The 24099-nt window shown below is 37.5% G+C and overlaps 2 protein-coding genes across 10 annotated transcripts in view; one reads left to right on the plus strand and one right to left on the minus strand.

The window, feature by feature from the left end:
- Positions 1–23055, minus strand: LOC126374153 (uncharacterized). Of its 3 annotated transcripts, none has more exons than XM_050020626.1 (5): positions 22995–23055; positions 5978–6173; positions 4393–4537; positions 2708–2845; positions 1–274 (listed from the first exon to the last, which is right to left on the minus strand). In XM_050020626.1, the coding sequence occupies exons 2-5, from the start codon at positions 6052–6054 to the stop codon at positions 218–220; spliced, it is 417 nt and encodes a 138-aa protein (XP_049876583.1). In that variant the 5' UTR covers positions 6055–6173; positions 22995–23055; the 3' UTR covers positions 1–217. The 3 variants fall into 3 exon arrangements, with proteins under 3 accessions (XP_049876583.1, XP_049876601.1, XP_049876591.1); XM_050020644.1 differs by lacking the exon at positions 22995–23055 and adding an exon at positions 22661–22715; XM_050020634.1 differs by lacking the exon at positions 22995–23055 and adding an exon at positions 17490–17520.
- LOC126373556 (uncharacterized) overlaps positions 1–24099 on the plus strand; it is a 163123-nt gene that overhangs the window by 37271 nt on the left and 101753 nt on the right. The gene's annotated exons all lie outside the window — the stretch shown is intronic.

Here is a 24099-nt window from a genome sequence, read left to right on the forward strand (position 1 = left end):
TTTTTTTTCAGCCATTTAATAATTCCAAATTCAAAATCAAACAACAATTAGAATTATTACGAGTAAAAGTACATTCAAACACATCGCTAGTAATAACATAATTCAAAAACTTAGATCATTTAAACATTATCTAAATTTAAATATTGAAATAAGAAATAAAATAAACAAGAGAAAATAGGTAATAATAACAATTACATCTCGTCAACGGAATGCTTCTTCACCTGTGTGTGTGAAGACTTAAATGATGGTTCTTGTCTATCATAGACGAGCGAAGCTAAAAGAGAAACAAAGATTTATTAACAATAAACGGGAACCTATGAAAAGCCAGTAGGGCTAACACGCGCAAAGTGATGAAATTTTGTCAAGGTAAATTTATCGATTCTGACGATCTAATTATGTCGTTTCGTCGATTGGTGCTAATAATGTTAGGGATATTATTAAATGCACATCTGTATATTTTTTCAGCACACTGGGTAACTCCACTATTTAACCCAGAAAACTGAATGCTGTGCAAAAAAATAAACAATTGATTTTTTTTTTGACGTGACTTATTGTAGACTTGCCGCAGATGGCATTAACTACTTGGCCGGACTAATGGGGAGCGCTGAAGGCTCTCACCCGGTACAACGTTTAAGACAACAGGCCTGAGGGTGCCCAGTTGGGCGCGAACCTCGGCTCAGGGCGTCGTCTGAGAGGAAAAATATTTGAAAGAATTAATCGACCCTAGTGGGTCGATAGCGATAAGCGCTGAATGAGGGAAATCGTCGACCACGCCGGCGGGGTCGATATCGGGGGAAACAATTGATTAAACTGAACATGTCATACAAAAAAACACTTAAACATCATACAAAACGAGATGACCTTTTTAACCAGATTCACACCAAAAATATCGTTTCTATATCGGATATATTATTTGTAAAACAAAAATTCGGATTGCTTATCAAAAATACTAACTTGCACACTAAATTGTACAAATGGTTCTGTACAAACGAACAAAATCAAATGGCACACATCAGGAAAAAAAACAAACTTATCGATTTTGACAAAATTTATTGAATCGATCGATAATTTTATCACGATGCGCGTGTTTAGCCCTGCAGGGGACCTAAAAAGTGAGGCAATTCATCTACGTAAATAGCAATATTGACATTTACGCATATAAAGTAATATTGCTTTTCATGAATGAGGATAAAAACTACCTATTGCTCCCATCAGGCGTCGCTACTTTTGAGTGGTCTTAAATTTTGACAGTTCCCCATACTATTTTAGTAAACAAACACATTTTTTGGTTACATCTTTATGATAAAAACTATGTCAAAAAGTCTTATCAAATAGTTATTTTACTTATCTTATTGTTTCTTCTCCTGAGCCTTGTGAAAACACAAATCATCGTAAAATTAACGGCCAAAAGGTTTACACTCGAAAAAATATCTACAATGAATATCTCTTTCGAATTTTGAATTTCTGACTGGGTCTATTCAAATAGAAAAATGTTTTTATTTTTAAGTACTTAAAATAGCAAAGCGCAAAAGTACCCCGTCTGAATGAAATAAACACCTTTCGTAAAGAACGATATGTAATAGGCGAGGCCTTTCTATTCGTGTGGCTTATACATTAAGAATTAGGAACATTTCGTTGCCTTATAGTGAAAATCAGATAAGCGCCATTTTGAAAAATACCATTCGGATATAATTATTCTTTTAACAAATTCTCGCCACATACTAGCTAGTTTCAATCCGGATTAAAATATGTGAATTTGTAAATTTTTACCCGAATTAAAAATTGATTGAAAGAAATGCAGGTTTTGTTAAAGAAAATCACATCAAAGGGGGGTTAAAAAAGTCATATTACGTAAAGCAATTCGTCTAAAATAGCTATACCCCCTCCGGTTGATTGAGGGGAGGCCTGTGCCCAGCAGTGGGACGTATATAGGCAGTTTATGTTTCTGTTAGCTATACCTACGGCAATTTAACATTTGCGCATATAAAAGTAAGTGCACAATGTCAACAAATGTCAAATAGCAATATTGCTTTTTAAAATGAATAATGACAACCTTTTCGAAACGTCAAAACGAAAGTTTTCTTTAGTGTTTGTATGGAGTTACTGTCCTGTGACATCATTAATAAAAGAGGTCAAACGTCGTACTCATTATTAAAGCACATAATAACGGGTTCTTACCGTGTTTAAAAAGTAAGAACCCGTTATTATGTGCTTTAATTATGATAATAACTGCGTAAACTTAAAACAATGTCGTACTCATTGTTACTTATTTCATAAATAAAATTGGAAAAGAAGTCGAAAATGAAATGAGATTGACTTTTGATCGTCTTAGACTGACTTCTATTTCTAGATTAGCATTTTATAATTAACCTTTGTTCCAGTCAAAGCACTAAATATTGCGTTTCTGTATACATGTTGTCCTTATCTCAGTATTTTGTGTCCATTGTGCTCAATAAAGTATTTTATCTATCTATTGCTTCGATCTGACAATGTGCGTGCATGAAACAATTGATAAACGTCAGGATCGATGCAGATGGTATTCCATACTCTCTGCTTACCGCGGAGGGAAACAGGCGAGGGTTTATGTATGTATGTATGCTTAAACGTGGCGTTTTTAGCCCTCAACAATGTGATTTTTTAAAAAGGCGGTTATGATCATTACGAGGAGACGAATCGTAACATGGCTACGCCTTCTGGAGAAGCCTACCTTTCCAGAAGAAGTGTGTTGGCTGGAGTCCAGGCCACTATATCCGTGGATGTATTTCTTCACCTTGGTTTGCAGCTCGACGTACAACTTGTTGTCGCGACTCAGCTGAGGCAACACTGAGATCATCTTGTCCGTTTCCTGGTCATAGAAAAGTATCATTAATATGTAAATAATCGGGTCGTGTACTAGCTTCAAGATAAATTATAAAATTCTAATTACTAAATGAAGACAGATCTAAAACGAAAGGCATTTTATTTTTCTATTTAACTTATTTATGAATTTTAATTCAGAAAAACGTAATAATAAGTCCGACATTTTAACTAGTGATGCACCGCATCCTACTTTTGCCAAATTTTCAAATACTTTCTTTTTTTTTTTCAAAAAAAATGTTCAAATTTTAATATTAAGAAGTTAATGTAACGTCTTGAACATAAATAAAGATTTTCTCTATCTATAAGTGTCCGGGGTATGAATGGTTGAAGATAAATTGCTTATTAGCCTGTAGACTAAATTATTTATATTTAAATATTTAAAATGCCTTTAAAAATCTCTTTAGGTACCATATTGCCTAATAAGGGCACAAAGGAATAAATATTACTTTATTTCCTTAAACAATAACTCATAAAAATCGCATTTGTTTAAAAAAAACCGTAAACCAACAAGTTATTCCAAGGTTTTCTAGTTAATTACTGTAATTGCTTAATTTTATACCCAAACTTTATATTGTTCACATCCGTCATAATTGAATTAAATAGGGGCATGGTAGTGCCCCCGCCAAGACGAGCAAAGCGAAGCACAAGGGCAGGGCACTGCGTACAATCATGAGTAATAATATAATGTACCCACTTTAGTGGTGGTATTAATAAACGAATCTCAGCTTCGAGACTGCCCTCAAGATCATGTCAATGTGATAGTTCTCATATAAAAACAGACACTTGAACAAGATCCTGAGGGCAGTCTCAGCTGAGATTCGTTTATTAATACCACCCTAGGACTCTGTCGCACTAACATATTTGACATTTAGGTGGTGAGACTTACAGTTCAATTTGTCAAAAAAAATAATGTGACATGGTACCAAAGTGTATACATATTAATGCTCGTGACCTACCTTTTCTCGAAACGTTTCGGCGATTTCTTAAACAATCTTAACTCAGGTTTGGATTATACCAGACAAAATAAATTCTCGGGATATATTGGCCCCGATTCCTGCAGACACCGCCTAATTTTATTTTAAGTTATATCCGTCATTTTCATATCCGTCGAAAAGGAAAGGGACGGATTATTCACAGCTCTTAATTTTAGGAAGAATGAGTAAATGAATGAATAACCCGGGCGAATCAAAAGGTACGTCCCTGGTATGCAATCCGTTTGACGTGCTGTCTACTTAACTGTGTCGGGTTATTGACGGACGTAAAATTTTTAGACGGTTGGTTTAGATTTGTGCTTAGAATTGACGTGTGTTCCATAAATTTTATGCTTGTCGATTACCCGTCCCTTTCCTTTTCGGCGGATAAGAAAATGACGGATATAACTTAAAATAAAATTAGATGGTATTTACAGGAATTAGCACCATTGTCACCAGTGGACTTATTAAATAGGCCGTTTTGCTAGCATCACATGAGCGTAAGATGAAGAACTATTTCGCTGTCACCATGAACGTAAAACGTTTTTCTACTTAAACCCACCACTTTGATAACAATGAGGTAGTAGATCTTCTTGTGCTCGAACTGCTGCGTGACGTACTGGAATGTGGGATAGCTGAAGAGGTTCTTCATCACGCCACTCTCGTCGCACAGGTCGAACTGGGTCGTTATTGCTAGTCTGCATTTCCTGGAAAATATGTTACAGATAAAATATTATGTAGTATACATAAAGGTAGCAGTATACATGGTATTAGTGACATCGTAACAAATATTGAAGGGGAAGATTCAGACCATGATTCTGAGTTGATGTCAAGTTTTTATTTATTTATTTTATTTATTTATTTAATAACAATATAAGACCATTTACAATTTTAAAGACATTCGCCAAACTGAAAGACAGTTTGTTGGCGAAATCATGCACTCATTACTTATTTACTTATATCTATTACAGCAAGTTTTAAACTTAATTCTTAAATGCTACAAATCTACCAACTATTCAATATGTTCATCAAATGACTTCAAAAAAAACAGCTTTAATTTAGTTTTAAAGATAGGCTTACTACAATATTCGTTTTCGAACTCAATACTATTAAATACTCTTGGAACAAGGTATTTTAATATTCTCTCGCCATAATAATTGTTAGCACCTGGCTCTTCAAACATTTTTCTGGAAGTTTTACGGAGATTCCGACTGTACGGCTTGGCATTTTTATATTGAGAGTTTTGAAATTGGTCTAATGCAATTAGGTATTTTAGTTTTTCTTGAACAGGCAGAATTTCACATTTTTTATACAACCTACTATATTCTCACTAATAAAAATAATAAAATAAAGTGAAATTTTCAATTCTATACTTTTGCGATGGAAAATTCCACTTGATATTAACACAGAATAATCAGCTGAATCACCCACCTCAGTATGCGTTACGATGTCACTTACAACCCGCACAACGCCAACGCTATAGCCATACAAGTAGGTAGGGGTATTAGTGACACCGTAACGAATACTGAGGGGGATGATTCAGACCATGATTCGAATTTGATATTAAGTAGAATTTGATTTTTAAATTATTTTCCGTTCCATACTTTTGCAACGGAAAATTCCACTTGATATCAACTCAGAATCATGGTCTGAATCATCCCTCAAAGTTTTCGTTACGATATCACTAACACCTTGTATATACATGATGGGGATCTTCTTCTTCTTACGTGTGGGTTGTGCGGTAGAATACCGGCATCATCAACCCTGGTGTCAGGGTTATGATTGAGCCGCCAAAGGTTCCTGTCATGGCTCATGTAACGATTACTCACTTACATCAGTAAAATGCCCCCGGCGGGGACATATCACAAAAATCACTTTCAATAAAAAAAATAGATGATCCGTGCGTCGGAAGGCACGTTAAGCTGTTGGTCCCGGTTACTACTTACTGATGTAAGTAGTCGTTACATGAGCCATGTTAGGAGCCCTTGGCGGCTTAATAATAACCCTGACACCAGGGTTGATGAGGTTGATAATTCACCTCACAACCCACACGATGGAAGAAGAAGACAGCAGAGACTTTGAGGGTGCATAATATGATCCACGCAGGATATTTTAAGCCATATGCAAAAGTAATAAATCTTATTTACTTGCGAATAAACTCCAGCATTATCCGTACGGGGCAGTTAGGGTTGACCAGCAGGGTCTTTTCAGTGCAAATGTCCATGTCGGAAGACTTGCGCCGGAAGTACGTGGACAGCTCCGGTGGGTCCTTATACGCCACGTGGATGAACTTGAAGTTACTCTGCACTAGTTGCGAGGATAGGCTGGCTTTTACTTCCTTTGCTGAAAATTTTCGTTAGGATCAAGCTCCGAATCATGATTTTTCTCGTGGTCCACCAGGTGAACTAATAGGTGAACCTCGGGAAAGAAGGGGAAATTTTGAATCCTTAGTCTGAATCACTGAATTCGATTTTATGACTTAGAAATTTTGAATTCATGTTTGGATATAAGATAATTGTTATCACGTGGTTTGATAATTAACATCACAGTATTTGTGCTACAAGGGACTTAAATAAAACTGAAAATATTAATAATTATTTGACTAGTTAAAGAAAATTATAACTTTTATGTTGTTATTTCGCACTGACTGCGCGCTATTGTTATTTCAATAGAGTTTGTTCATGTTCAACCGTAATAAACTTTTTACTTACTTACTTAATTAATTATATCATATCGCCCAAAGATTACCTGGAAGAAATTGCTACCTGAGCAGTAAGGCTGCCTTTTGTACGTTTCAAATCAAATCAAATATACTTTATTGCACAGAACTAAAATTTCAACAATCAGACATAACACATGAATACAGTACAATTTACGTTTCTTTGATTTGTAATTTGTTTTATTTCTGGGTTGCTGAAGTGGAAAATCTACCTTGTAACCCACACAGATTTGTATTTGTGTTATATGCAATGAGGTTAACCTATAGTATAGTATTATATTATTTATACATCTTTTTTTTTTGACGTGACTTATTGTAGATTTGCCGCAGATGGCATTAACTACTTGGCCGGACAAATGGGGAGCGCTGAAGGCTCTCACCCGGTACAACGTTTAAGACAACAGGCCTGAGGGTGCCCAGTTGGGCGCGAACCTCGGCTCAGGGCGTCGTCTGAGAGGAAAAATATTTGAAAGAATTAATCGACCCTAACGGGTCGATAGCGATAAGCGCTGAATGAGGGAAATCGTCGACCACGCCGGCGGGGTCGGTATCGGGGACCTGAATTGTTTGGTGTTGCGAGCTGATTGGCTGCCTCTATGGCTAGAGTGATCGGGTCGTCGGGATTTATACATCAATGGTTATAATATGTTCCTTTTGTGCATAAAGGATTGTGTATTGTATTGTAACGAAGGACTTTCCAAGCTACGTTACTCAATATATACTACTTATAATTTTTTCTACTCCTCTACTTTAATCTGGCATTTAAATAACCAAAAAGTCTAATATAAGTACATACATAATTAAACTCTTTGAAAAAGTGTACGCTCTACGGCCTATAAAAGCATTGTTTACAAAGTGTAACTGTACTATAATGTCGCCAAAAAAGCATTGTTGTTGTTTTTTTTTTTTGACCTGGAAACTGGCACCTTTACTTTGTTTGGTGTCATAGATATACTATAAAAAAAAAGTATACATTTGCCGCCATTTTCCCGCGCGTTGGAAAATAAATTGGAAAATTTTTGTGTTTCGTTTAAAATTACGTCGTCGTAGAAAAAGTATTGTATGCAACGTTGTATAACTAGGTCAAAAAATGCTCGTGGCGTCTCTTATTGCGATGTTCGCCAAGGCTCACATCGCAACTCACGCCACTCGCATTTTTTGACCCTTCTTATACAACTGTTGCATAAAATACTATTAATTGATTGTCTTTTTATTGTTTCTTTTTTCTACCTAAAGCTAGTGTATAATTCTATTTAATATCCTCTAGCCCTCGTTGACAATTACTTCCGCACAATATCTCAGGAAGAGGAAATGACTGAAAACCAGCGCTGGATGGCGCCATAACATGGCTCCATGGCGGCACAAGCTGAGCCATTTCCTTTTGCCCGTATTCGCAATATTCATAATTAAGTACTTAGTTTATATAGCAAATGTAAATTGTTACTGGCAATAAATTTATTTTATTCTTTTATTCTTTTTATTCTAATACATGGCCAAACTTTGCCGTCATTTAGTTTTCTGATTTCATGGATAACAGACATAAGCATCGGTATAAATTGTGACCCTTTTTTATTACATCTAGGCACTATACATCTTCCACCTATTATCAAATCAAATCAAATCAAATGTACTTTATTGCACAGAACTAAATTACAACAATCATACATAACACATGAATACAGTACAATTATTTTTTTTTTGTTTATTTATATCATTAAAGTATTACATAGTTAGGTAAAGCACTGATACCGTTAAACCACAATACGGTTTGTCCCGGTACCAGTCCTCTCAGTTCGTTCGTCTTACAAGTAGCAGTAAGTTTTATTATCTAAAGCAGCTTATTGTAGATTTGCCGCAGATGGCATTAACTACTTGGCCGGACAAATGGGGAGCGCTGAAGGCTCTCACCCGGTACAACGTTTAAGACAACAGGCCTGCGGGTGCCCAGTTGGGTATCTAAAGCAGTCAAACTAACCTCACATAAAGAATAACAAGTTGCTATGTTCATCGTAATGATCGTTCGACAAAAGAATGCTACGATAGCATCCTTTGAGCGGCCTTATTGTTCTAGAGCAATTTCTTCCAGGCAACCACCAAAAGGTAACAAACATAATATTATTATTCTGATCAAAATAAAGAGCAGCAATATAGGTAGCAACATAACTCTATGCATATGATCCAAATATCAAGTAGCAGTTATTTAGTTGTTTTTAGCTTCTGCCATTATGTTTTTAAATAATTATGTGCCCCGAGCAGTCAGAAAATAGGTACTTTATTATCACGCTAAATCTAGACTGCGCCATTTGTATTATTTATGGGAAATGTAGCATGGAAACTGCCTCATTAAGGAGTCAACGAAATATTTTAAACAAATATTTCTCTCACCATCCAACGGGGCAACGCTGCGAGCGTGATGGGCACATTCGGTCGAGAGGTGATAAAAGGGAGCATTTTTAATTGAGCTTTTTAATTTAGTTTTAGTAGTATAGTTTTAATCCTTATTTTTGCGTTTATTACCTATTCTTATTTTTTGTAAACTTGTTTATTACTGTTTTTTATTATTGATTCTTAAATTGTTGTAATAACAAATTATTGACAAAATTTATTTGTACATACATAAGTAATAAAAGATGGCAACAAGAACAAACTATTGAAATAATTGCTGTTGTGCTTACGTTCTTTTGATCGCTTCATGATTTATTATAAGGTGAATGAATATGTTATATTATTGAGAGAGACGTAATCAAATATGGGAACAACAAAATATTTATGATTTTTTGTACAATAACATGACAGAGACGTCAAATACATTATTATTATTGTTGTTGTTGTTGTTTAAATTCGCCTTATATAAGGCAGGCAAAGATCTCAGGACCATACAGCCTTGACTTTAGTAATTTAATATTATTATTATTATTATGACATTGGCCCCGATTCCTGCAGACATCTCTTAATTTTACTTTAAGTTATACCTGTCATTTTCTTATCCGCCGAAAAGGAAAGGGACGGATGATTGACAGCTCTTAATTTTAGGAAGAATGAGTAAATAAATGAATAACCCGGGCGAATTTTTAGACGGTTGTTTTAGATTTGTGCTTAAAATTGACGTGTGTTCCATAAATTTTATGCTTGTCGATTACCCGTCCCTTTCCTTTTCGGCGGATAAGAAAGTGACAGATATAACTTAAAATAAAATTAGATGGTGTTTACAGGAATTAGCACCAGTACCTAAGTCAGTGGTGACTTTGACACGTGCAACTATTTCTTGCTTGTCTCACGTATGTAAATAGGCAAAAAAAGGCAAAATATTTTTTTTAATCGCCAAAGCGATTTTTTTTTTGTTTTGGTTTTCCCCGAAGGGCAAGGCAAAGGGAACTATGCCCATACAGCCATGTCTTATGTATTATTTTTATTGATGATTATTGAAATGATGAAAGGTGATGACGATGATGAAACCTAAGCACCCACCCTCGGAGCAGACTCCTACTCCGAACCCCAAACGAAGTAACTCAAAAGTCCGCATAAACGTTCGAGTTTGAGTAAATATGACTATCTGTGTCAACTGTAGGTCCAAATGGTTAAAAGTGACCTTATTACAATTTCCTCATACTAGATCGGAGGTCATTAGGTATGTATAACTAGGTCCCCGCCGCAACTGAATGCCGGTCGAATTACAATAATTGGAATTGTTTTATTGTTGGTTTTCCGAACAAAGACCTCTGATTGGTAACTAAGTATAACAAGGACAGCAAGATCAAAATTAATACTTAAAAAGATAACTTTTTTGTTTTTCTTAGGTTTTCATTTGCCATAGATAAAGATATAGGGAAAGAAATAGGAAAAAGGAAAATTCAAGGAACGAAATTTAGAAACGATCTACTCGTAAAGTGAAAGATAAAATAATTATTTTACAGGTAATTCTATATAAATAATTAATATAACATAATGGAGAGATTTATACAAACACAACATCGTGAGGAAACTCATTTTCCCGAGAAATGTATTTCGGAGGTATGTGACTTAACCTATATTGGGCTGGTTTTCCCTTCGCGGGCTGTAAAAACCAGACCTGTCAAATCTTCAGGTTAGGTAAGCGAATCCTGTGAAAAATGGGATAACACTTGGGAGATGATGATGAAAAAGATGATGAGACATTTATAATTTAAGGTCATTATTAATAAGCTTTTAATTTGTTGATTACAACATTGGAACACGCTTAGATAGATAGGCAAAAAACGGAATTGTCGCGTTGCCCATCACTGGAAGCCAAACCACGATGATCGACGATTCCAAACATCATAGTTGCTGATCGTTGCTAACTGGATTGGATATGGGCGGAAAATTTTGAGCATTTTTACAATAGCGAAGGTATTTCTTCGGTTATTTTTTAAGGAGAGACTTTGATTTAATGTAATTGTTACAATTGGATATTTGACTGAGTCAAAGATAAATTATAAAATGCTAACGTAGAAATAGAAGCCAATCTAAGATGATCAAAAATCAATCTTATTTTACTATTCGAATTATTTTCGAATTATATTAATGAATTAAGTAACGATGAGTACGACGTTTGACCGCTTTTATTGATGACGTTACAGACAGTATTTCCATACAAACTCTATAGAAAACTTTCGTTGTGACGTTTCGTAAAAAGTATCTCATTTGACTAGGTTGTCAAGGAGCCGTTAATACAATTTTTCGTAATACATTGTATCAAACATCGATTGCGGTATCGTTTCTGACCTATATCGATGTCCGAACTCGTAAAACCTAGGTAATTAATTGCAATGAGATGTAAACACATTTTATCTTATACTTTGTTGCAACGAATCAGAACGTTATTATGTTACTAAGTGAATGTATTTTTCACTTTGGAGCCTTATAAGCGTGGCTGCAAATTTTCTTCAAGCTTTCATACTTCCACATGTATCCAGTGAGTCAAAAATACTCTCAATTACTTTCCTTAACCACAGCTCTAAAGACGTCCATACAAAGGTCATCGCACACTGACCATACGCGACACCCAACGGCGGCCTTGACCGCAAAAGTGTTGCGTTCACCCGCGTTCACACCATTTCCCAACGGAGGAATCTAACACGATCATATTTCATAAGAGCGAGCCTTGCAACAGCGCCGGTGCAGGCGCATTGGCGCTCGAACGCCACCGCGCGCGCTCGCCTGATAAAAACAAACAAGATTTTATAATCTGTGCCACCATTATCGTGCAAGCGGCGAACGAAAACGCGCGCAATCACCCAATGCTCGATGTCAAAATACGAACTGTCAAATCGAACACCAAATTTGAATTTTCAAAACTTGTTTTGAGAAATGACTTTTAATTTAAAATTCGGCCAGTGAAGTGATGTGAAAATTAAAAAAGCAAAAACAAATCTTTTGAAATCCTATATGCCAAAGAGATGAACAATGTTTTCTGGAGTGTCAAGTTTGGTTACGTTTGGAGTGGCAGCATTTCCACCCCCGGGGCCTTTGCCTAGTTCATCGCAGTTCCACCATCAAGGGTCGAATTTTGCTATCTTCGTGATACTATTTGCCCTTTGTATGATGGAGGTGGTGGTGTTAAGAATCATCAGTGAAGAACAGGCGAGAGGGGAGCAGGGAGCTAGGAGTGTCACTTCTATGTGGTTTGATTTGGATGATGAGTGATATGAAGTGATGACAAAAATGTGATAGTGACTGAGACTTTAGTTGATTAATGATACGGGTAGTTTTTATTTACCAGACAAATTATTTCTTATGTATTAAAAACGACAACATTTTATTAAACACAAAACAACATACAGATGTTTATAAAAAGAAAAACTCCTCCAAACATCACACCGAGGCAAAGTGCCCAAAAGACTGGCAGCTTTTCCCCTTTGAACAACTAAACCAACCCTTTGACAAAAGTAGCTGCCAGTCCTCGGGTTGTGCGTTGCCTCGACGAAACGCTTCGAAAGGTCCTTAATGTAACTTTTTTATGTATTTCAATCAGTGGCGGCCCTAGGGTGGTGCGAGATCGCACCGGGAGCCGAAATAGGGGGGGGGGGGGGGGCTGTTGGCAACCCCAACATTAAATTTATTTTTTCCTTACTGTGACAACATTTTTGCCTCTTCACTTCCGTTCTTGCTCTCCCTTTAACTACTGTAATGTAAACATGTTTTGTACGAATTTTAATTAAATTCAGTGAGTTTCGCAATTCTCTGGACGTTTTCATCTCAGCCTTAGCTTCAGACATCCAGCCCTCACAGCCATTAGGAATCTTACACCCCAAAACTAACAGCGCCAAAATCACCCAAGACGGGAGCATCCTGGCTGACAGCCCCAGATCTATAGGGGAGTAACTGGATTGGGCACACCTGTCCTGTGAAGACCTCTTAGCGGCCACATAAAACTTATACATCTAATGAGTGGCCGTAAATAACATTTTAAAAACATACAATCTTATTATAATTTATAATTATAATTAAATATATAATATATAAAAGGAGAAACTGACTGACTGACATATCAACGCACAGCCTAAACGGCTAAACGTAGGCACTTGAAATTTGCAAGGGACGTAGCTTAGGTACCGTAGAGGTGCACTAAGAAAGGAATTCCCGGAATTCCCACGGGAACGGGAATTAGCGGGGAAATCCTTTTGTATGAAAAATCTGAACCGCTTAAGTTAGACGCTTGAAATTTGGCATGCAGGTACCTTAGTCAACTTAAAGCTTAGTTGCAACAGGATATTGCAAAATTCCCACGGAAACGGGAGTTAGCGGGAAGGAACAATTGTATGAAAAAATCTAAACTACATAAGTTAGATGCTTGAAATTTGATATTGCACTCCCACACACACAAAGATCTCTCTTTTATAACACGCCACGTGGACGAAGTCGCGGGCAAAAGCTAGTTAGGTATATTTCGGTGGCCGTAAACTAATCGACAAAAACTGTATTTTGAAGGGCGTCACTTCTAGATCTCGCACCACCTAAATATTTTGCTAGGGTTGCCAATGATTTGAATTAATTTTTTCTTTACTGCAACTCTTAAATGTTAATAAAATCTTCATATTAATTATTCATAATAAACATTATTGTCAAAATATAATTCATAACAAGCTGTTCTAAATATAATACAAATTACATAAACTCATTGTAATACCTAGTACCATTAATATACCTAATGAGCTACAAATAAATAATAAGTCCTAATGGAGAGTTTCCAGAGTACGTTTCTCAAAAAGAATATAGACGGCACTGTACATATTCTTCGTCTAACCTTCTAATTTCATGGATGTTATCCATGGATTTGTCTTTATCTTTCGGCATATGTATCTTTTGTCTTTGATTTTTGGTATAAATGATGACCCTTTTTATTACACCCAGGCACAATTTTGTTTTGTTTAATGTTTGTACTCTTATGGCTTTGCGCATGTCAATTGTATTTTTTTTTCTTTTAATTGCTTTCATTATTCTTTCTCATATAGTTTAAATTTATTTTCAATCATTTGTGGCAGCTTGTAATTGGCCAATAGTTATTATTAAGTCGCTTATATTGTAAATAACGCTGTAAGCTTCCCTAAGACAATAAAATAAATAAAATAACAATTACATCTTTCATCAAAATAAAGAAAAGCAATAAGTAGCAACGTAATTCTATACATAATGTGATCCAAATATCAAGCAACAATTGCTTTTATAAATATGCTTCTGCCTTTTATGAGTAATGAGAAAATAGGTAATTATCACGTTAAAGCTGTACAACGCCATCTATATTGTTTTTGGTGAAAAAAAAAAAAAAAAAAACGTAGCCTGGAAAGTCTCTCATTAAAACTATAAGTTACTTTACATTATATTGGCAGCCTTTATTAAGTACATTACGTATATGCCAAGTATAACTCCCGGCAAACTTCTTGAGCATCGAGTGTCGTAGTGGGGGAAAGTTCGCGCACGTACACTTCCGTGCAAAAAAAAAAATGAACTAATTATTATATTATTTAATTATGTAAATAAAACTAAACTTATTATAGTTTATTAAAACTTATATTATATTATTATATTTAATAAAAAACTAATCGTCAGGGAAGTATAATATTCCTTCCATGAGGTTAAAACCAGCAATACCAGAGCTAGTGCTAGGTTTTGGATCTGTAGACATAGACCTCGTGCTAGTAACTAATTCTTAAACTTAAAAAAATGAGCAATAACAAAAAAATCCAACAAAAGAGCAATCACAAAAACGTGACAGTTTCACTGCACGCAAGTGTATTCGGGAGTCAAAGGGACGAAGACACAGTGCGCGGGGGAAGTATCGACTGATCTACCAATAGCCGGTCAATGCGGGACTCACCCACCCCCGCGCCCCGTACCGCACCACCAAAGAGATCTAAAATTCGGTTGTGCGCACTCAAGGTCGATGCTCAAGAAGTTTGCCGGGACCTATACCTAGGCTCGTTCTATGATCTGTGACCTGTCTGAAGATTCAATTTACACATTATTAATTTCTCATTTGGTTTTCGAACTTATCTGCTGGAATGACAATAGGTAAACAAGAAACCAGGGGAGTTAAAGAGGCCACATCGAAGCAATTCATCTAAAAAAGCAATATTGCAATTTGCGCATATAGAAGTAAGTGCGCAATGCAAACAAATGTCAAATAGCAATATTGCTTTCTTAGATGAATTGCTTGATGTGGCCATTTTAACCCCCCTGCATTCATACTATTTCCAACCCTAGCATGTTGTAAAATACCTACAAGATACCTAAAAAAATACAGCAACCTCAATATAAATTAAAATTACTTACCCGTAAATCTAAATACTGTTTAAAATGTTAATCTAGAAATAGAAGCCAGTCTAAGGTGATGAAAGATCAATCTTTTTACGTTTCGATTTAATTTCGAATTTTAATTATGTATTTTAATTATTGGTCAGCAAAAATTTAGCTTCGATCGCCATCGACTCGCAAAGAAGAAGAAGATTATTTATCAAGTAACAATAAGTACGACGTTTGACCGCTTTTATTGATGACGTCACAGAACAGTATTTCCATACAAACTCCAAAGAAATTTTCGTTTGGACGTTTCGTAAAAAGTATCTCATTTGACTAGGTAGTTAAATTGCCTATTAAATGGAATCATACCATATTAAACATGATGATATTTCCGCCATTTAAGTCTTAATAATAATTAAAATCGATTTAATTTGGTTGCTTATTACTTACAAAGTAAAGGAGCATTCTCAAGGGCTGTAGTTATTATATTAACTGTTGATGTTGCACCGTCGCGCATCCAAGTTACGCAAACGAGAATATGTGTGAAGTTGTATTTTATCTCTTTTGATACTTATACGTATTGTGATATAAAAATAATACATTTTGTCAATTAAAATTTCATACCGACCGCAAAATTGTTTCATTATCACAGTTTTAAGAAAATATAACCTTAATGATATTTATAATGTGTTTATTATTGATTTTATATTAACTATGTATTTACTCCTATCTATAACAATGATCAAGGTTGCTATATTTAGGAATATTGAGCATCAAATTGAGGATTGTGGAGCACGGTGGCGCAGCGGTAAACGCGCTCGGTCTGCGATTGTTGAAGTTAAGCAACTTTCGCAAAGGCCGGTCATAGGATGGGTGACCACAAAAAAAAAGCTTTCATCTCGAGCTCCGGAAGGCACGTTAAGACGTTAGTCCCGACTGCACTAGCAGTCGTTAATAACCATCAATCCGCACTGGGCCCGCGTGGTGGTTTAAGGCCCGATCTCCCTATCCATCCATAGGGCAGGCCCGTTCCCCAGCAGTGGGGACGTTAATGGGCTAGTGATGATGAGCATCAAATCGTGCAGTAGTTACCGTCGTCGTAAGTGACGTCAAACCAAAACTTTACTCTGATATTAAACAACACGATGGGCTATAAACGACGAACAAAATTAATGCTTTTTTTTGACGTAACTTATTTTAGATTTGCCGCAAATGGCATTACCTACTTGGCCGGAAAAATGAGGAGCGCTGGGGGCTCTCACCCGATACAAAATCTATGGCAACAGGCCTGAGGTATGAAAAGTATCGGGGCGTCCGAAGGACGTAATATACGATCCCAACGACCCGATTACTCTAGCCATAGAGGCAGCCAATCAGCTCGCGACACCAAAACACTTCAGGACCCCGATACCGACCACACCGGCGTGGTTGACGATTTACCTCAATCAGCGCTTATCGATATCGATCCGCTAGGGTCGATTAATTCTTTCAAATATTTTTCTTCTCCTATGGCGTCATAGGAGAAGAAAAATCCTGAGCTGAGGTTCGCGCCCAACTGGGCACCCTTAGGCCTGTTGCCTTAAACGTTGTATCGGGTGAGAGCCTTCAGCGCTCCCCATTTGTCCGGCCAAGTAGTTAATGCCATCTGCGGCAAATCTACAATAAGTCACGTAAAAAAAAAGGCTTGCGGGTGCTCACTTGGGCGCGAACGCCTCTGGGCGTCGCGCGTCGTCTGAGAAGATTATATTTGAAAGATTTAATCGACCCTAGAGGGACCATAGCGGTCAGCGCTGAATGAGGGAAATGGCTAGAGTAATCGGGTCGTTAGAATCATACATTACGTCCTTCGGGCGCCGATACTTTTTAGCCGCCTTTTTAATACCATCCCATTACAATCGCATTTAAGCGATGGCGTGAGAACTTGGACGCTTGCGAGAGGGACTGGCCGGAGTAAGCACAGGACCGCGAAAAATAGAAAGAGGAACGGGAGGCCTTTGGTTCGGTCACATACCTCCGAAAATGCATTTCTCGGGAATGTGGGTTTCCTCACGATGTTTTCCTTCACCGCCGCGTGATAATCATTTATGACACTTCCCCTATAAAATCTTCAACTATACGTTGATAAATTTCCATACCTATGCGGTTTTCTTTTGAATGACATTAAATGTCAGTTCGCAATTTACCCTGATTCACCTCTACCTAACGACTTACCTAAAAAATTCGCGTCATTGTTTAGAGTTTTTTGTTTTGTGACAATGATATTTACATTAGCAAATGCTAATAAATACAAATACATAAACATGTATTTGTCTTTAAAATACAATGGTGACGATTCCGGTACCCACAATCTAAATTTATTTTAAGTCATACCTGTCCTTTTCTCCGACACAAAGGGACGGATAATCGACAGGCATCAAAATTATGGAACACACAACATTTAAAAACCCCTCATAAAATTTTTGAATTTAGATATTTTTTATTTTTTTAGAATTTCATTTAGTTTCTTTTTTTGAATAGCAACAGCTATTTTATTCGTGCAAGTTATTCATTCATTTTAAAATTAACAGTTGTCAATCATCCGTCCCTTTCCATTTCGGCGGATAAGAAAATGACGGGTGTAACTTAAAATAAAATTAGGTGTCTGCAGGAATCGGGGCTATTAGCTGCCAAAATCTTATACTTCCATCCGAAGTATGTGGAAGCGTGTGACATCGTATCTTGGCCATTAGAAAGAAAGAAAGAAAAATATTTATTACAAAATCTGTGTGCGCGTGCGTGTGCGCATCGTAGTGCCAAGGGTTTATATCCCGGCTCGAGCTCAAACCACTAACTTGGACTTCATGAGTGTCGACTAACCCTGACACCAGGGTTGATGGGTTGGTAATCCACCTCACAACCCACACGATAGAAGAAGTTTCGACTCATATTTGGATCATCATCACTAATTTAAGAGCCACGCTCTTGTCGGTGTAGCATTGGTTTTTATTTGGCTCATAGGCAACTGAAATCAGGGGCCTGTTTAATAAAACTTACAATCGTAAATTACAATGACAACGTAAATTAAAATGAACATTAAATTGTCGTAGTAATTTACAATTGTAAGTTTTATTAAACAGACCCCAGGTGGTTTCTAGGATTTGTGCCCGGTTAATGGCATAGGTTCGTCTTCTATTACACACATACATACATACATACATAAACAGCCTATATACGTCCCACTGCTGGGCACAGGCCCAATCAACCAGAGGAGGTATGGAGCATACTCCACCACGCTGCTCCAATGCGGGTTGGTGGTGCGGGTCTTCTATTACATGGGACTGAAACTGGCGAGGAATGGGTGTACTACAACCCCTGCCTACCCCTTCGGGGTTACAGTCTAGTTTTAAAGAAGAGTGAATAGGCAGGGAGATAGCAGTGGAATTATTTTTATCCGACTTTCCAACATCTCTTTATACTTAAATTTTATTTTTATTAAATATATTTGGTGGTGATCTAATAATAACAATAATAACAAAACCAGCTTATTATAAATAAAATATCTCCTCCAGCGCGCCACACTGAGGCAGAGCGCCCAAAACGCTGGCAACATTTCCCCTCTGAACTGCCAGGCCTATCCTCTGCGCAAAATAACTGCCAGCTCTTGGATCGCCAGTTGCCTTAATGAGACGCGCCGAAATGTCACACAAAAATCTCTAAATCTCTTTTCTTATATAATAAAAACTAAAGCACAGAAATAACTATAAGCACAATTCGAAAGAAACGTCAGAAGTCGTCAAGTTAGTATCGACGATTACCCTCATTCAGCGCTTTTCGTTATCGGCCCACTAAGCTCGATTAATTCTATCAAAAATGTCATAATTCTCTCAGACGACGCCCTGAGACGAAGTTCGCGCCCAACTGGGTACCCTCAGGAGTGTTATCTTAAATTTTGTACCGGGTGATAGCCCTCAGCGATCAAATTAAATCAAATCAATTTTTTGCCAGAACACATAAAAATATAAACAGGTGGTAAAATAATTTACATGACAAAGAAAAAGATCGACAAAGTTACTTAAACAAAATTTATATTCAGTTGCGAATATAACCTGAGAAGAAACAATTTGAATGGTTGTCATTAAAAAAAACCGCGGGTCAGGAACTAAACAAGACACGTCAATTTTCTCATGAATTATTGATGAACCGACCTTCACCTGTGTAAACATGCCTTTATCTCGACTTGTTACTGGCGCCCATTGGCTTTTAATGTTGTAACAAAGTGGAAATGTTTTAATATACGAATTGCTTTTTGTTTTGTTGGATAAAACAAAAGAAGGTTTGTGTCTTTTAGGTAACCCCCGACGCAACACAAAGTCAAATACAAGTGCATACGTACAGTCATGAGCAATATCATGTCCCCAGTTTAGAACCCTGTCGAACTATCATATTTGACATTTAACGAGACTTACGGTTGAATTTGTCAAAAAAGTTAATGTGACATGGTTTCAAAGTGTAGACTTATTAGTACTCGTGACCGTACCAGTACGGTTAATTGTATGTATTTCAAAAACACAAATAAATCAGTAAAGTTAAGCTGTACTTATAGTTTGTACCCGCAATCTTTCAATTATTATTTTTTACATTTTACCTCACCTTATGGTTGCCTGGAAGAAATCTCTTTAAGCGATAAGGCCGCCATTTGCCATGTACTTAATTAAGAGACTTTTTGTAATTATTTATTTTTAGTTTGGTGCAATAAAGTGTATTTGTATTGTATTGTATTGTATAAATCATGAATTTTGCGATGGTAAATTCCACCTGATATTAACTCAGAATCTTGACCTGAATCATCCCCTTCAGGATTCGGTACGGGGTCACTAACACCCTGTATATCTATACATACACACACACATACACCACATTTAATAAAAAAAATGCTCTTTTTAAACGTGTCGTGGATATTATATTTCCTGACCACCGGTCATTGACCTTTCATTCATAATAGTTGACAATGTGAACTTGTGAAATAAAAAAGAGAGAGAGAGGGAAAGATAAACAGAGAAAGAAAGCCGACTAACATTGCAAGAACATCAAAAATGAAACTTACACAAAATGACATTATAATACCTAGGTAGAAGAGTCTTCGTTTCAAAGCTATCTGCTAGTTGTCTTCTGAATTTTGTCATTTTCACTCCATTCAAAGCTTACCGGCGTAAGTTTATGTACTTTTGTAAGTTATAGTGTTATACCTATCTATATACCTTGACCTTGGTCTTAACTACCAAAAGGTTCAATTTACGGAACGATCTTATCCAAATTGATTTGAGTCATCCAAAAAAAGCAATATTGACATATTGTACAATGCCAACAAAAGTCAAATAAGTAGCAATATTGCTTTTCCCTTGCCCAGATACGGGTGAAGACCTCAACGGTTGCGGAGTTGGAGGTAGGAGCCATCGGTACGGCAATGCAGGACGGAAGGGGCGAGTCGCAGGGATGTAACCGGGAACCTGACAGAGGGGCAGCAGCAACTGTCAGTACTATTCAGAGGCGGAGGACAGGAGACCTAGTACGGCTTTGAAATAGACTACTCTGGACGCCATTCCACTCGTGTCAGACAGAGTACTGCGGGCGGAAGGCAAGAGGGAAACCACTGCCATAAATTTCCCTAAAAAGTACATATAGCATGTAGAATGCTACACTGACAAAAGCGTGGCTCTTAACACTTTCAAGGACAGAACGTCTAATGACGTTCTGATTCCAAGGTGTCATACTATCTATTATGAACCATCAATGACCCATGGTCGCTGCCCGTGAAAGGGTTAAATTAGTAATGATTGCTTTTATAACTGGAAAGGATTTGGCATCAACATCAACGGCGAGTACCTGACGCACCTTCGATTTGCCGATGATATAGTCCTAATGGCTGAGACCCTGGAAGACCTGAACACCATGCTCGAGCATCTCAGTAACGCATCCCAACGAGTGGGTCTTAGCATGAACATGGCAAAGACAAAAATTATGTCCAACGACCATGTCGCACCCACTCCAGTTCAGGTTGGGAACGTTACACTCGAAGTTGTAGACCAGTACATTTACCTAGGACAAACAATCCAGTTAGGTAAGTCCAACTTCGAGAAAGAGATCTCTCGTCGGATCCAACTCGGATGGGCAGCGTTCGGGAAGCTGCGGAATATCTTCTCGTCCAGAATACCTCAGTGTCTCAAGACGAAAGTCTTTGACCAGTGCGTGTTGCCAGTGATGACCTACGGCAGTGAGACGTGGCCGCTTACTATGGGTCTCGTGAGGAGGCTCGGTGTCGCTCAGCGGGCAATGGAGAGAGCTATGCTCGGTATTTCCCTGCTGGATCGAATCAGAAATGAGGAGATCCGCAGGAGAACTAAAGTCACCGACATAGCTCGGAGAATTGCAAAGCTGAAGTGGCAGTGGGCAGGACACATAGCGAGGAGAACCGATGGCCGATGGGGCGGAAAGGTTCTGGAGTGGCGACCACGTGTCGGACGACGCTCAGTGGGTAGGCCCGCTACAAGGTGGACCGACGATCTGGTGAAGGTCGCGGGAAGCCGCTGGATGCGGGCAGCGCAGGACCGATCGTCGTGGAGATCCTTGGGGGAGGCCTATGCCCTGCAGTGGGCGTCATACGGCTGATGATGATGCTTTTATAAATGAATTGCTTCAATATGGCCTTCACCTTTAAAAAGAAGTGGCTATGGTCCTTATTCTTCAACAATCTATCTTTATCGATTGGCGGAAAATCCCTAGCACCGATCTATTCAAACAAGTTCTAATCCTAAATTGACTCAATCGGGAATCAAACCTTGGCCCTCTGTTTCTGTGGTCAAGGAGTCTAACCACAGAGGTCGTTGTTACGGAAGATGAACTAGTAATGACTATGTAACAATATTACTCGGTGTAATATTAACAACATAATGATTTTATTTATAATAACATGCCATAAAACCTTACACTGTAACTCTACAGAGGTCAATGCAATGACGGCCTCCGTGGTCCAGTGGTTTGAGCGTTGGGCTCACGATCCGCAGATCCCGGGTTCAAAACGCGGTGGGGACATATCACAAAAACACTTTGTGATCCCTAGTTTGGTTAGGACATTACAGGCTGATCACCTGATTGTCCGAAAGTAAGATGATCCGTGCTTCGGAAGGTCCCGGTTACTACCTACTGATGTAAGTAAGTAGTCGTTACATGAGCCAAGTCAGGGGCCTTTGCTGGCTCAATAGTAACCCTGACACCAGGTTGATGTGGTTGGTAATCCACCTCACAACCCACACGGTAGAAGAAGAACTAGTTTTTAGTATTTAACTGCAACGAACCTAACGTTACAAAATTTACTAACCATGCCGTGTGTACACGTTTTGGATTTCAATCTAAAGCTCGGCGATACGGCTCACCGCTATCACGTTGGTCTAATTTAATGCTAGGTTAGGTGCTGGTACTTTATTGGCACATTTTACATGTTTATCACATATATCTAAAGATACTGTAAAACCAAAGCGAATGAAAATTCCCTTTTAATGAATGCTAAGGTTTTTCTCGTTAACGCAAAAAAAGTAAAGGTGATTTTTTTGTGCACAAAAGAATAGTAGCAACGCAACCAAGGTAAATATAAATTACACAAGCTTTAGACAAAAACAAGAAAGAAACAAAACAACGCTAATTTCTTCACCCACATTAGAAGGGTACGCAACTTCGGAACGCAACTAGTCAGTCCCAACTAGCGAGGTGGTGGCCAATAGCCACCAACGTGTGCGAGATTACTGCGCGTTGCCCAATGCGCGAGCAAGGCCGACCACTATCTGTCGTGTTACCGTCTCACAAATTGCACTGATATATTATTATGTTACAAACGTTAGGTTTCGATGAAGTTTTGTAAATAAGTATATACTTACGTATATACACTTAATATTATATTATATACATTTCAAAAATGTAAGGGAAATTTTTTGGTACCCATTTAATGGTGTCTAACCAGACCCATTTCATTTTAGAGATCGGGAGATTGACTGGTCAGAACCTAATATAATATTACCAGATAATTTAGCTTTATATATTAAAATAAAGTACTTCTTATGAAACCTCAAAATGCAATAGGGTATTCGACCGGGTCAAAGATAAATTAAAAAACGCTAATCTAGAAATAGAAGCCAGTCTAAGATGGTCAAAAATCAATCCCATTTTACTTTTTGGCTTATTTTAGAATTTTATTAATGAATTAAGTAACAATTAGCACGACATTTGACCGCTTTTATTGATGACGTCACAGGACAGTATTTCCATACAAACTCCGAAGAAAACTTTCGTTTTGACATTTCGTAAAAAGTATCTCATTTGACTAGGTAGTCAAGTAGACTAAGAGAGTCTAAGAGAGACAATGATGATGGTCATAGATAATCTATCATTGCTGAATAATTTTTCACATTTTTTTTTAACATAACTTAGTGGTTTAGGTGGGGTACCTACCAAGGAAGCTACAAGGAAAAAGAGAAAGGCGAAGACCAAGAAGAGCGTATATGGAACAGATTAAAGAGATGGCGAACGTCGTGTCTTATTAGGAAGGGAAAGAATTGGCCTTTGATAAATAAGAATGGAAAATGCTATATACAAGAGCGTGGCTCTTAAGTTAGGGATCTACCTAAACTAAAAAAATAAATCGGATATTTTGCCAATATAATGATCAAATAAGTGACTCAACTGAAGTAACAGCCTCTCAGGTAACTGCAATCAGTCTCGTTTACGTCTGAATGCATCAATTGTGCAATTCGGTACAATTTCGGG

Source organism: Pectinophora gossypiella, chromosome 2, assembly GCF_024362695.1.
Source record: "Pectinophora gossypiella chromosome 2, ilPecGoss1.1, whole genome shotgun sequence".
Taxonomy (NCBI): domain Eukaryota; kingdom Metazoa; phylum Arthropoda; class Insecta; order Lepidoptera; family Gelechiidae; genus Pectinophora; species Pectinophora gossypiella.